The sequence below is a fragment of the Oryctolagus cuniculus genome, chromosome 7, assembly GCF_051225735.1.
Source record: "Oryctolagus cuniculus isolate XC-2025 breed Fujian yellow rabbit chromosome 7, ASM5122573v1, whole genome shotgun sequence".
Classification (NCBI taxonomy): Eukaryota; Metazoa; Chordata; class Mammalia; order Lagomorpha; family Leporidae; genus Oryctolagus; species Oryctolagus cuniculus.
This window is the reverse complement of record NC_142873.1, coordinates 163,965,001-163,978,753: the sequence shown is the minus strand read 5'-3', so window position 1 is coordinate 163,978,753 and position 13,753 is coordinate 163,965,001. Positions and strand designations below refer to the sequence as shown.

The 13,753-nt window shown below is 68.7% G+C and overlaps 1 protein-coding gene across 6 annotated transcripts in view; it reads left to right on the top strand.

The window, feature by feature from the left end:
- PRDM16 (PR/SET domain 16) overlaps positions 1-13,753 on the top strand; it is a 251,130-nt gene that overhangs the window by 76,940 nt on the left and 160,437 nt on the right. For all 6 annotated transcript variants that reach the window (XM_070077086.2, XM_070077084.2, XM_070077082.2 and 3 more), the window contains exon 2: positions 5,005-5,354. In XM_070077086.2, coding sequence (XP_069933187.2) covers positions 5,005-5,354 — 350 coding nt within the window. The remainder of the gene's footprint in view (positions 1-5,004; positions 5,355-13,753) is intronic.

The window sequence follows — 13,753 nt, the reverse complement described above, 5'->3', positions numbered from 1 at the left end:
GCTGCGACACGGCCATCAGGGGCTCTGACAGCCCACGCCACGTGCGCCCCGGAGGAGGGCTCTAGGCCTGTGCCGGCCACTGGCCACTGGGCTGTGGGCAGCCTCTGTCCCCTCCCCACCCCTACAGCCCCGGCAGCCTCAGGTCCTGCGTTATGTGTCTGCCTGTGTCCCCACAGGCCTGCCCTGCCCACTGGTGCCCACTGCCCCGGCAGAAGCAGCAAGGCCAGGCCCTCCCAGGGGGCCGGGGGCCTCTTTGTTCCTCCCAGGAGTCCGTGGGGTCAGTGGGCAGGGTGGACGCTCAGAGGCCGCTCCTGCCGCCTGGTGACGCATCCAACTCGATGCAGGGGCCTGGGGCCGGCCTGGCTGTGGGTCCCTCTGTGGGGAGTCATGCCCTTCCCACACGTGAACATCCTGGCACGTGGCCTGGGCACACCTGGACACCGTCGTGCCCCCGGTGCCCCTGGGCCCTCAGCTCCTCCCCAGTTCGTCCCCTCAGGGCCGGTTTTGTTCCATTTGACCCTGGCACGGCCTCTGCGTCCTGTGGCTTCTCCTGGCTCCCAGGCCCACAGCAGGAAGCCACGAGCTCGGCACAGCCTGCACCGCCCCCGGCCTCCAGGAGGCCTCACCGCAGTCCGGGGTGGAGGCTGTGGCAGGTGCTGGGCAGGGCTTGCCTGTGCCTGACCTGGGGACCTGGTCTGGACCCGCCGCCGCCCCGGGGCTTGTGGGAGAGCTCCGCGGGAGGCAGCAGGACACGTGTGGTCATGGGGTCCTCACACGGGCCCAGGGTGGGCCTGTGGGTCTCAGTTTCGGGGGAAGATGCTGCTCCCAGGGGAGACGCAGAGGCTGCTGTGCTGGCCACGCCCACCTCCAGCAGCTGGGGGAGCTGTGAGGCCGGGGCTGGGGTCTTGCAGGGGCTCGGTTCTAGGGGCCGTGAGGGCAGCAGCATGTGCAGGGTGGGCGCTGGTGGGCTGTGTCCAGCCCAGGTGTCCTCACTGGGCAGGGCCGTTCCCTGGTGTCCACAGCAAATGGGCTTGGCTGGCAAGAGCAGGGCCTGTGGGATGCTGCCCGCCACCGTCCGATGGCTGCCAGCAGGCCTGGGTTTTGAGCCCTGCGTGACCTCTGAGGGTCCCCTTGTCCCCACGGGCTGGAGGCCGGGGCTGTCCCTCCCCTCCTCCCTCCCACGCTCTGTTCTCCCCCACTCTGGGGAACGGGTGACCCCTCCCCAAAGTCGGCCTCAGGTCAGTGGAGCGCAGTTTCCGGGAGGACAGACCGACGGGCTGTCACAGGCGGGGGCTTGGGGTGCCCAGGCCAAGCTGCCAGGTGACCCAGAGGCCAGGCCCCACCCCGGGCCCCCACCCAGCCTGCAGGGGAACAGGTGCACCTGCTGCCATTCCTGACCCTGACGATGGCGATGCGACAGGGAGAGGGCAGAGCTCCCAGGACGTGGCTGCAGGGTGCTGTGCACACACGGGAAGGGGCTGTGTACATCAAGAGTGGAGGCTGTGCACACACAGGAAGGGCGGCTGTGCACACACAGGAAGTGGTGGTTTTGCACACACAGGAAGTGGTGGCTGTGCACACACAGGAAGGGGCTGTGCACACACAGGAAGTGGCTCCAGTGCACACACAGGAAGTGGTTTTGCACACACACAGGAAGTGGCTCCAGTGCACACACAGGAAGGAGCTGTGCACACACAGGAATGGGTGGTTTTGCACACACACAGGAAGGGGCCGGCGAGGCAGCTGCATGGGCTGTGCTGCATTTCGGTGCTCGCGGTTGAGAGCCGACGCAGAGCTGGGCACCGCGGGGCCCCGGGTTCCCCACCTGCGGTGCCTGCGGGGCTGTGGTGCTGCCGCGTTTGCAGGCCCTTGCCGCAGTGTGGGGCCGTGTTCTGGGTCAGTCTGTGTCCAGCCTCTCGGACATGGCGACGATGGCCGTGTCGCCTGCGGAAGCGCCGGGTCTCCTGTCCCTGCTGCAGCTGCAGCTGCACCGCTGCCTCCCCTCACAGGGAGCCCCTCCCACTTCCAGGAGCAGCCGGTGCCCGTGCCTGCATCGGTGCCACTGAGCGTGGCTGCGTGGCCGTGTGGCTGGTCCCCTTCAGTTGTTTGACTTCCTGCTCCCAAGGGCCTTGCAGAGGCCGGCAGTGCCAGGGCGTGGGGGCCGCCGTCCGAGGGTTGCCATGGGCTGGAGTGGGCGGAGCGTCCAGGTGCAGGGGCAGATCCTGGCACAAGGAGGCGTGGTGTGGGGGAGGGGCGAGGGGGTGCAGGCTGAGTCCCTGCCCGGGACCTGTCGGCGGCAGCCGTCGCTCACGGTGACGCCTCCAGTGGGTACTTGGGGTCCCGGGGGCCCCGGAGCCTGGGTTGGGTTCTGGCTGGACCTGTCTTGGCCGTCTCGCTCTCCCTTCTTGGCGAGGGTCCCCAGTGGACGACAGCGAGGTCCTCCTACCCGTTCACCCCGCGCCCATCCACACACTCAACACGCACACGCTCACCCCCATGCAGCACGCGCTGTCACATGCACACTCACACATCACACACCCTCGGGGGGGCTGCAGGTGTGATGGCCAGGCCTGGACAGCTGGCCCCACGGACGGGGCACTGCAGCGGGCCACACCCTGACCCAGAAGGGTCCCTTTGGTGCCCCCGGCCACGGCCACGGCCAAGGCTGCAGACGGCCAGACAGGGCCCTGCTCACGCAGCCCTAGCACGAGACCCAGCAAGGACCCCCGGGCCCCAGCAGTCCAGGGCCAGGGCCGGCAAGAGCTCCTGGCACTTCCTGTGCCAAGTGTACCAGGTCACCGAGGCTGGTGCACGGTGGGCAGGGGCCTGACGTGGCCGTCCTGGCTCGCGCCTGTGGCCGAGGGGAGCTGAGCTTTGAGCCGATGCCCCGGCTGCCCCCGGCCCCTCCCAGTGGCCTCTGCTTTCTCAGGGCCTGGGGGCTGCCCCCTGCCCCTCATTTTCTCTGAACAGCCTTTGCACACTTAATTAAGTGACCCCTCACCCACCCTGGAACCAGGAGACCCCAACCGCTCGGATGCAAAATGGAGTTGGGTTTTTTCTGGAGGCTGCGGGCAATCACTTAACCCCTGGACCACAGGGCTGGGAGGCCGGGGTCCCCAGGCCCCCGCGCGCAGAGCCGCCCCACTCAGCGGGGAGCAGCACCGCTCCCCTGCACTGTGAACCAGGAATTAAAGCTGCCCTGGACGTCCCTGCCGCCCGGGGGCATTGCGGAAGTGGGACCAGAGCGGGACAGAAAACGTCTGTCTTTGAGAGCCCCTCGGTGGATGTGCCCGGGACGGGGACCCCCACGGTGGGCGACCCCACGGCGGGCTGGGGCAGGACCTGCTGTGTGCAGCCTGACTTTGGTTGGGCGGCAACGGCTCAGGCGGAAGCCCCTCGCCGTGGCACCGTGCACAGCCCGCAGGCACCCCCCACCCTGGGCTGCTCTGTTAAAACCCCAGCAGCCCCGGGGGTCTCTGGGTTGCAGGGAGCCACGCGGCAGTTCCGTGTCTGGTTTCTGCAGAGACCCCCGGGCGGCCAGTGAAAGCGTGAAGCCCACTGAGATAGCGAGGGGACCCCACGGCGCTCCCCCTGCGCTCGGTCACACCCGGGGACCACGCTCCGTAGCTTTAGCACAGAGCTGCCCGGGGCCCTGGACCCGCCACTCGAGGGTCACTTTGGCCGCAGCGGAAGGAGGGACTCGGGCGGGATGACCCCTGTCGGGGGTCAGCAGTCGCCCAGGCAGGAGCCAGCCGTGGGGTCCGGCTCTGGCCGAGCTCTCCATGTCCTGCCCCCGCCCCCACCCTGCGTTCTCTGATGGAGGCAGCGCTCACCTGAGTTCAGTCAGCGTTTGAAAGCCAGCAGTGCAGGGGCGTAAACACCGCCCCCCCTCGTCCCCAGAGGAGACCCCGCACCTGGCGCTGGCCTCCCCCGGGCCCCCGCCCGCCCCGCCACCTCCCGGCTGCTGGTGAGGACCCTCACCGTGACGCTCCTGTGTGATGTTTTCAGACATTTTTAATCGGAAGTCATTGTGTGTGTTTGTGGGGAGCGGAGTGGCGTGACCACACGGTCACCGTGGCCTCGGAGGCCAGGGAGGGCTGGGGCCGGGCAGACATGGGTGACCGGCCCAGAGCCGGGGTCTGACGGGAGGGACCTGCTGCTGACATTCGCAGCAATTCATGGAGACGCCCCAAGTGCCCGGGGCGTTGTCAGAGTGCGGACACACCCCCACGTCCCTGCCGCCGGCGCTGCGGCCGCCCGGGCCTGGTGGTTCTGCCTGGTGGTCAGTGCTGCCGGGAGTCCCTGCATCCAGTGCTTCGGGCAGACGCTGCCCCTGCTTCCTGGCCGGCTCCTGCCCGTGCCCCGGCCCCCTCCCTCCCCTGCCGCATCCTGCCCGGGGTCCATCTGCCTGGGGAACGGGCCAGGTGGCGCTACCAGGCCAGTTCCAGCCAGACAGGCTGGCCAGCCTTTCCCCAGTGCTCGGTCCCCTCCCTGCGAGTCCCGTGCCCTTGACCTCAGGGGCCATGAGGTCGTGGGGAACTTCCAGGAACCGCCCCCTGGGCCCAGCAGCCCCGGCGGGATGTCCAGGGCAGCCCGCATGTCAGGACAGCAGCCCTCGGCAAATGCCCGTTAGCCCAAGTTCTGCCTCCTCCCAGGGCTACAGAGGCGAGCCGGGGGCGGGGGGTGCAGGGCCAAAGCCCCCAGCAGCCCTGGTCGGTGTGGCCGGACGGCTTCACCCCGTCCCTGGACGTGGGCGGTGCGGGCAGCTCCCTCCGGGTCCTCCTGCCGCAGGAGCCCCAGACCCGAGCTCAGGCGGCCGCAGGGCCCTGGGGAGGGCGGGAGTGGCCGGGGGCGACTGCCGCTCCTGCTGGGAGCTCGGCCTCGCGGGGCCGCTGAGGGCGACCGCCGTTGGGGGTGGCGGCTTGGCTGGGCACCTGCTGTGCCCTCCTTCCACTGTGGGGGGGGAGGGTGCCGCCGAGGCTGACGCTGCCCTGTCTCCCTCAGGTGACGGCGACATTGTAAATAATATGTACGAGCCTGACCCGGAGCTGCTGGCCGGCCAGAGCGCCGAGGACGAGACGGAAGACAGCATCATGTCCCCCATCCCCGTGGGGCCGCCGTCGCCCTTCCCCACGAGCGAGGACTTCACCCCCAAGGAGGGCTCGCCCTACGAGGCGCCCGTCTACATCCCGGAGGACATCCCGGTGCCGCCCGACTTCGAGCTGCGCGAGTCGTCCATCCCGGGCGCCGGCCTGGGCATCTGGGCCAAGAAGAGGATGGAGGTCGGGGAGCGGTTCGGGCCATACACGGTGGCGCCCCCGGCGGTGCTGAAGGAGGCCGGCTTCGGATGGGAGGTGAGCAGCGAACGTGACCAGAGTGATTGATCGTCTGTGTATACAGCGGGCGGGTGGCCGCTGCCCGGGGCGGGGGCTCCGTCGCGAGGGCTCCGTGGGGACAGCATTGGAATGTCACATTTCCCAGGGTTATTTTATCCTGTGGCTCGGAGGGCGCGACAGGCTCGGCGGAGGCTGGGCGGACATGTGTCCGTCATGAGCGCCGTGCTGCTTGCCCCACCCCCCCAAGCATGGCCTCACCCCACCCCCCGCCCAGCGTTGCACCTGCTGGCCGCACCTGCCAGGGAGGGACCTCGCTCGGGGCCCTGGCCAGGAAAGAGGTTGCCTTTGGGGCTCTCGAGGGGGTCCCGGCGGTTCCCTCTTTGGCCTGCCCCCTGCGCCAGCCCACGCAGCCAGCTCCCGTGGCGTGTGGTGCGGGGACCTGCTGGCAATGAGGATACAAAGCTGGATTCCCTGGGCGTCTCCCAGCCGCCTGGGAGGGGCCGCAGTCCTGGGGGTGCTGTCCGTGGGGCAGGCCCCACCCTGGCCCTGCCGCGTCTCTCAGCAGTCAGTGCTTTGGTTCGGAGCAGAGAGGGCTGGGGTCTCCACCCCTGCAGGCGGGCAGGGGGGCGGTGGTCCATGCTAGCACACGGGGTCCCGTGCAGCTGTCGTCCTGGGCGTTCAGGGGGCCTGAGTGCCGGGACTCGGAGTCCAGCTGGGAGGTCGGTTGACCAGCTGGACAGAGAATAGGGCCAGCTGGACTTCATGGTGATGGGGCATGTCCCCTGCTGCCTGGAGGTGGCAGGCCAGTGTGTGTGGGACACGGGGACTCAGGGGCAGGTCACCCTCAGGACGGGCTGGCCGCGGGCCAGGGCCCAGGGCCCAGGCCAGGCAGGAGGTGGAGAGAGCTGGGCGTGGAGCCCCTGACGGTGGAGGAGTGGACCCAGCCGTGGCCACGCTTGTCTGCCCGGTGCGTGCAGAGGAGCGGGTGGGCGTTGGCGTGACGGGCAGCGCGCGGCTGGACTGTGTAGGTGGTCGGCGGCTGCCGCAGGCTGGGGGGAGCGTGGGGGGGCTGCTGCCGACGACCTTGGGCTGCCTTTGCTCTCTGTTTGCCTTTCTCTTTCCCTTAAAGAAACAGCGCGTCGCGTATCTGCGCAGCCCCCTCCGTGCCAGGCCTGGCCGGGCCACACCTGTTGACTCTGTGGTCTGACTTCCCGTCGGCGTGTGTGCGTGCACCGCCCGCGGTCCTGACCTCTCGGCCACCTCTCCGCCTCCGTCCCACGTCCTCCTGGGCGCTATCTCGTCGCCCAGTTTTCTTGGCAGAAGGGGCGGGAGTGGCTCTTTGTGTCCTGGTGCTGGGGCGGGGGCCGGGGGCAATGGCGGGATCCGTGGCGGGGTGGGGGGGGGAGGAGCTGGGAGGGAGCAGGTGGCCTGGAGACTTCGGCCCTGCTTGGCCAGGAGTCAGTGGCTCGGGAGGGGGCCTCTGTCCAGCTCCACAGACTTCAGTGGGGGCCTTTCGGGGCAATGGTGACCGCCTCCCCAGGGATTTCTGTGATCTGAAGCCACGCCTGCCGTTCCCATGTCTTCTCCCCTTTCCCGAGCGGGGCAGGAGACCCTCTCGGGGCCTTGCCCCAGGCCGGCCGGTGCACTGCAGGCCCAGCCAGGATGCGGGAGGGAGAATCCAGGCCCCGCTGCCCAGTCTCTGCCACTCCAGACACTCGAGGGGCCTCCCACAGCCACCCCGGCCCCTGCTGCTGACCAGGAGGGTCTGACCGGCTGGCCGCTCCCATCCGGGCCTCTGCGTGTGCAGGTGTGTGGCCAGCAGGGGAAGCAGGTCAGGCTAGGACCAGCCAGGGCGGATCCCAGGGACAGCACAGCCCAAGTGTGCACTCACGGCTGTCCCGTATGTCCCGTGTGTCCCGTGTGTCCCATGTGTCTCCTGTGTCCCGTGTGTCATGTGTGTCCCCTGTGTTCTGTGTGTCCCATGTATCTCCTGTGTCCCATGTGTCCCACGTGTCATGTGTGTCCCCGGTGTCCCGTGTGTCCCATGTGTCATGTGTGCCCCATGTGTCCCATGTGTCCTGTGTGTCCCCTGTGTTCCGTGTGTCTCCTGTGTCCCGTGAGCCCATGTGTCATGTGTGTCCATTGTGTCCCGTGTGTTCCGTGTGTCCCGTGTGTCACTGTGGCCTCTCGGGCTGGCAGTGTGAGTCGGGTTCAATTTTACCGCACTGCACACAGCCTGCGTTTCCTGGGAAGGAACAGACCGCACACTGGGCAAATCCGGGGAGGATCTGCCGTCGGCTGTGCCGCTCCTGGGGGTCGGGTCACCTCCACAGAGAGCGACAGGAGCAGGACCTGACACACGTGGGCTCCGTGCCGCTCCTGAGGTCGCGTGGACGTGGCCATCCTCCTGCTCTGCAAGGTCTGGCCCAGGACCACGCAGCTGGGATGCGGTGCAGGCTCCAGGCCCGGCCAGCGCGCGGGGCCGGGGACGCTCTGCCCAGGGGGCCCTCTTCCCCTCCAGGGGCCCTACAGACGAGGGAGCGAGGGGCCTCGGGCACAGAGGCCGAGGGATCTGGGTTCACAGTCCTTGCTGCACAGGGCTGGGCGGGCAGCTGAGCCTCCCCTGCGGTGCCCACTCCCACGTGCGGCCCCCAGGCGTCTGCTCCTCCGTCTCTGCGGGGGGCACCAGGAAGTGTTCCCTCACCATTCTGGATGGGGCACGCCCGTGTCAGAGGCCCAGAGCTGGCTGTGCACCCCCACCTTCTGTCTGAAGGAGCTGGGCTCAGCCTCCACCAGCCCCGTCCATCCCCCCTGAAAGGAGTCAGCCCCCTGTGCTGGGATCAGTCCCCCCCTGGGCCCCCCGTACTGGGATGAGTCCCCCCCTGGGGCCCCCCGTACTGGGATCAGTCCCCCCTGGGCCCCCCCCCCGTGCTGGGATGAGTCCCCCCTGGGGCCCCCCTGTGCTGGGATGAGTCCCCCCCCGTGGAGCCCCCCGTGCTGGGATGAGTCCCCCCTTGGGCCCCCCTGTGCTGGGATGAGTCCCCCCCGGGCCCCCCCCCGTGCTGGGATGAGTCCCCCCTTGGGCCCCCCTGTGCTGGGATGAGTCCCCCCCCGTGGAGCCCCCCCGTGCTGGGATGAGTCCCCCCGTGGAGCCCCCCCGTGCTGGGATGAGTCCCCCCTGGGGCCCCCCTGTGCTGGGATGAGTCTCCCTTGGGCCCCCCCTCCGTACTGGGATGAGTCCCCCCCGTGGAGCCCCCCTGTGCTGGGATGAGTCCCCCCGTGGAGCCCCCCCGTGCTGGGATGAGTCCCCCCCCCGTGCTGGGATCAGTCCCCCCCCCCCGTGCTGGGATGAGTCCCCCCTGGGCCCCCCCCCGTACTGGGATGAGTCCCCCCACCGTGGAGCCCCCCTGTGCTGGGATGAGTCCCCCCCCCCCGTGCTGGGATGAGTCCCCCCCCCTGTGCTGGGATCAGCCCCCCCATCCCTCCCCCTGCAGGGAATGTCCCTGCCCCCCTCCCGTGATTGCGTTTTGTTGCCTGGGGTCAGAGGAAACAATGATTTGATCATTTTAGTAGATCAGGACATTTGTCACTGTGCTATTTATTTTGCTAATTAAGAGGAGGTGACAGTGGGGGAGGCAGAGCTGGGAGCTGCTGCCTGGGAGGCCCCTGCCTAGGTCCCAGGTCCGCCAGGCTGGGGGCCCGGCCGGGCTCCTGGCTGCAGGCTTCCCGCTGACACCGAGGTCCCAGCTGCAGTCCCTGTCCTCTGTTGGGTCCTCCAGAAAGCCCCTCCTGGTGCTCTTGCGATGAGTCGGAGTCTGTCTCTGAGAAGTGATGGGAATTCGGTTATCTGCAGAATTTGCTCAAATGGCCTCGTATATTCAGTCAACAAACCTGACCGGCACTGGAGACGCTCTGGGGAGTTGGGGAGGGGGAGTTGCCGGGGGCTGCTGGGGTCTCTAGTGCTACGATCCTGTGGCCCCCCAAGCCTGGCCTCCCAGGTGCAGAGGGCCGGGGGCATTGTGGGCACCTGCAGCCCCACACTCAGGTCCTGGGGAACCCCTGTGAATTTAATGCCAATTCTCACCCAACTCCGGCCTTGGGGAAGGAGACCTGGGAGCACACGCCGGGAGTCTGTTCTTGTCCAGCGTGGCAGGAGGACCATGGAGCCAGGAGCCCGCAGGGGTGGCCGAGGGCTGGGACTCCTGGCTCCAGCTGAGAGGAGTCTGCAGGGCCGGCTACTCTGCTGCGGGCCCAGGGCTGAGGCTGCCCGGGTCCGGGGGAGGCGGGCAGGGGCCAGCTCCAGGCCACGGCAGGGAGCGGGGCGTACTTCCCTCTCTTTCCTCGGACCCCGTGCGCTCCCACACGCCAGCCTCATGCACACACGTGCACACACATGGGCTCTCACACATGCACACCGACGTGTGCACACACGGGCTCCGGGACACTCGCGTGCACACCCTCCCGCTGCGACTGCCGCACACACAGCTCTGCCGTCACTTTTCTCCTGCCCGGACCCTGGAGCTGAGCGCCGGGCGGGGGCCCTGGGCCTCCTCACCTGAGGTTTGAGCCTTTTCATGGCGGGGGAGGGTGGGGGGAGGAGCAGCCGCTGGGCAGGGGCTGGGCAGGGGCTGGAGCTGGGGGCGGGAGCCCAGGTGATGTCACACTGGGGCCACGCTGCTCCTGGTCCCTGCCCGATGCCGGGGATGAGACCTGGGCCCCCGGAGCGCCCGTGGCCTGCCTGCTGCCGGGGGCTTTACTCACAGCGAGGAGCCTGGGTGGCACCTGCCCGGCTCTCTGCCCGGCTCTCCTAGGGACGGAAGCGCCCTGGACGGCCACGCGTGGACGGCCCTCAGTGGACGCTCCAGCCCCAGGGTGGTGCCCCAGGAGGGTCCTGAGCTGGGTCAGGCCCTGGGCTCCGGGGAGTGCAGGGCCCCCACCCCCACCCGGCCGCCCAGGACGTCAGCCAGGCGAGCGCGGAACCAGACCTCAGGCTTGTCCCCAGGCTGCCTGGCAGGCACGGTGACATCAGGTCCGGGCGTTCGCAGCCCAGGAATGCCATGAGAGCCGGCACTATCTCCGGCCCGCCCGAGCACGGGTATATAAGGAATTTTAGAAAAAAGGAGACGGAATGACTAAGAATGCCTCCCAGCCCTGCTCTCCATTTCCTTAAGGGGAAATAACTCGGCCGCAGGCAGCAGAGGGACTTTCTTTAAATAGAGCAACTCTGATTCACAAGCGAAAAAGGAAATAAATATTTTCTTTTCATATTCGAGAGACACCCACGAATACCAGCTTCTTAAATGGCACTGTGCCCTCTGACCCACACGCTCACACACCCGGTGACAGCCCAGTGACAGCGGAGCCCGAGCTCCAGCCTGGCCGCCGGGGACCAGGGAGGTGGGAATAGAGCCGGGGGAGGGGGCTGGGCTGCCTCCCCGCTAGCTCCCCCTCGAGGGCCCCTCCCCTTCCATCTTCTCTAGGAGCTGGCGAAGCCCCCCGTCTGCGAGGGCCGCCGGGCAGGGGGAGAGCTGCCGGGGCGGGCGCCAACTGTGCCCCGGGGTCCCCGCTGGTGCTGTCAGCTCCCTGGCCACCAGTGTCACAGAGGGAGCTGCTGTGGGTCCCCCCGCCCCCTCCCCAGCCTCTCCCAGGCCAGGATTGTGAGACACCCCCCACCCCGGGCAGGTGGAGAAAAGCCAGCCTGTTGCCGTGGCCACGTGGGCACTCTGGGCGCCGGGAGGCCAGAGCGGGCTCCACAGGGCCAGAGCGGGCGCCATGCCATGACTCTGGGCTCCTAAGGCAGGGCCCTGATGGGAGTGGGCACTGTCCACACGGGGCCCTTGCTGCTCGCGCCCTGGACATCCCCAGGTCCAGAGAACTGCCCACCAGCCTGAAGCCGGGGTCAGGAAGGAGCCGTGTTGGGCCCTGGACCAGGGACCCCTTCCAGGGTCCTCCAACAGCTGAGAACCCCCCAGGGGAGCCCGGCCGCACCTCTTCCCCGCGGCTTAGACTTCCTGGGGTGGTCCCAGCAGCCCAACTTCTAATCCCCGGACAGGCTGAGAAAGGGGCACCTCGGCTCCCCTCCGCCCCTGGAGAGGACCCGCAGAAAGCTGAGGCCCCTGATGGGACTTGGGGGACAAAGGGAGGGGTGGGCGACCGAGGGGGCCGTGCCGTGGGCGGGGCACTGGGGAGAAAGGGGTTACCGCCGTGCAGGCTGGGGAGGGGGCCCTGCGACCCCCGCACCCCGCACAGCAGCCAGGGCGTGGCAGTGGGGGCCCAGGTCCGGTTGGGCTCCGGCTTTCCTGGAAGACACTCGGGGCACCGCCGTCTTCCTCCCTCGCCATGCGGCTGGGCCCCGGCCCCAGAGAGGGAGGAAAGTCCCACAGGGTCCCAGGTTCACGGCCCCAGGGCACAGCGCCAGGCCGACCCCCAGGCACATCCTCTGCAGGTCCTGTCCAGACGCACACAGACGGCAGGGACTGCTGGCCCCCCGCCCCTGGCCTCCGTCTGCCCAGCTCTGCAGGTCCGGTCCAAACACACGCGGACAGCAATGACCGCCGGCCCCCCGCCCCCGGCCTCCATCCGCCCAGCTCTGCAGCTCCTGGGCCCCCGGCTCCCAGCTTCTCGGTGAGACCCGGAGCAGGAGGGCCTGACCCGTCTCACCCTCCCTGCAGCGTGGGCTGGGCCGGTGAGCACAGGGACGGAGCCTCCCCGGTGCCCCTCGCCTGTGCCTGCCGTGCGCGCGTTTCCAGTGACCGCCCAGCAGCCAGGCCGACAGGGAGCAGCAGGGCCCGTGAGGGCAGCCGGGCTTGTGAGGGTGGGGCTGCTGCTGGCCAGGACAATCCCCAGGGACCCCACCCCCCGCCGGTCACACCAGAGCCTGGGCGGGCGTTCCAGGCCATAAAAGGTCTCCTGGGTCATGGGACAGGGACAGATGTGAGCCTGGGGCCTGCTGGCCCAGCCAGGCCTCGCCCGCTTATCAGCTTCTGGGGGTGGGAATTCCTGTGTGCGGTCATCCCCCGGCGCAGGAATGTGTGCTCCGCGTGTCCCGGACACCTTGGCCTCAGCCAGAGCCGCGGGCGGCACAGCCTCTCAGGGCCCCTCCCCCAGGGGCCGAGCAGGGGACTGTCCACCTGCAGCCGCCTGGCTGCCCGCCTGCTCACACTCATGGCCCCAGAGTGCGCTCCGAGTCGCACCTGGCTTTGCTCTGACCGAGGGTAGCTGCAGCCGGGGTTCCGGGCGGCCGAGGGTGCGTCTCTCGGGGGTGAGCTTAGTCCGAGCTGAGAGCTGGCGTCCTGTGCGTCCAGGCGCCCCCGGCAGTGGCCTGGAAACCCCGGGTGTAGCTGGCACGGCGGGAGCATCCTCGCCATCCGACTCTGGGGGCCCTGGGGGGCTGCCTGCGAGCTGTGGGCCGGCGCCCCTCTTCCAGGAGCCGGTGGGCTGTGACATCCGCCTTCCGCCGTCTGGGGAAGGCCCCCAGCCGGGAGCCGCTGCCTCCGGCTCGCCCTCCGCCCCGGCCGCACGGGGCCGGGCAGGGATTACCAGCCCCACGCGGGGCTGCGGGCCCACCCTTTGTCTGGCTTCCAGGCTGCGTCTCTTCTTCCCCGCTAATGCCCGGTTTAATTGTGCGTTCCATTGTGCTGTCCCTGTTCAATCGCGTTCGGAAATACCTACATCCACTCCTTTCCCATTTAGATCTCTCTGAAGCCCATTCTGCCTTTATCAGCACAGTCATTTCACCAGCGGAGCTGAGATGCCTGCCATTTGGCCCCAGGCATTGTCTGTCTCCCTGCGGCCGAGATAAACCCTCACCCAGAACAAAGTCGGGGTGACCTTTACACGGGGAAGCCGCCTCGTTTCCCGAGACTAATTTATCAGCTCTCGAGGCCTCGATTGCGCACTGGGGGGCCGGGGCCGGGATTAGGATGCTGGGCCGGTGCGGAGCTCACCGCAGGCGCCTCTGCCCCCAGCCCCGGGACGGAGGAGCGCCCGCTTCAGTTGTCTGCTTGGGGAGGGGGCCTGGAGTCTCAGGGCCTGGGAGGGGCAGCCAAGCCCCCTCCCCTGGCCACCTCGGGGCTGAGGTCGAGCCTGGCTGAAGTAGAGAGACCCCCCCATAATGCAAGGGCCTGCAGGCCCCGCCCCAGCCACGGCTCCCGGCCGGCTCCGCCCCGCTTCCTGGGGCTGCTGGAGAAAGAAGGGAGCAGAGGCCCCTCTGGCGCCCAAGCTTCCACGAGGCCCTGGCTGCCCCGCTGCTGGGGCTCCTCAAGGTGTTCGCAGCCCACGGATGGACTCTGGGTGACTTCGTGTGCGGGAAGAGTCACGGGGGTCAGAGACGCCCACGGGCTCCACGGCTGGGGCACAGCTGGACTGGATCCCCAGGCTCCACAACACCACGTGGCTGCCTCTGAGCCTGGGCAGGG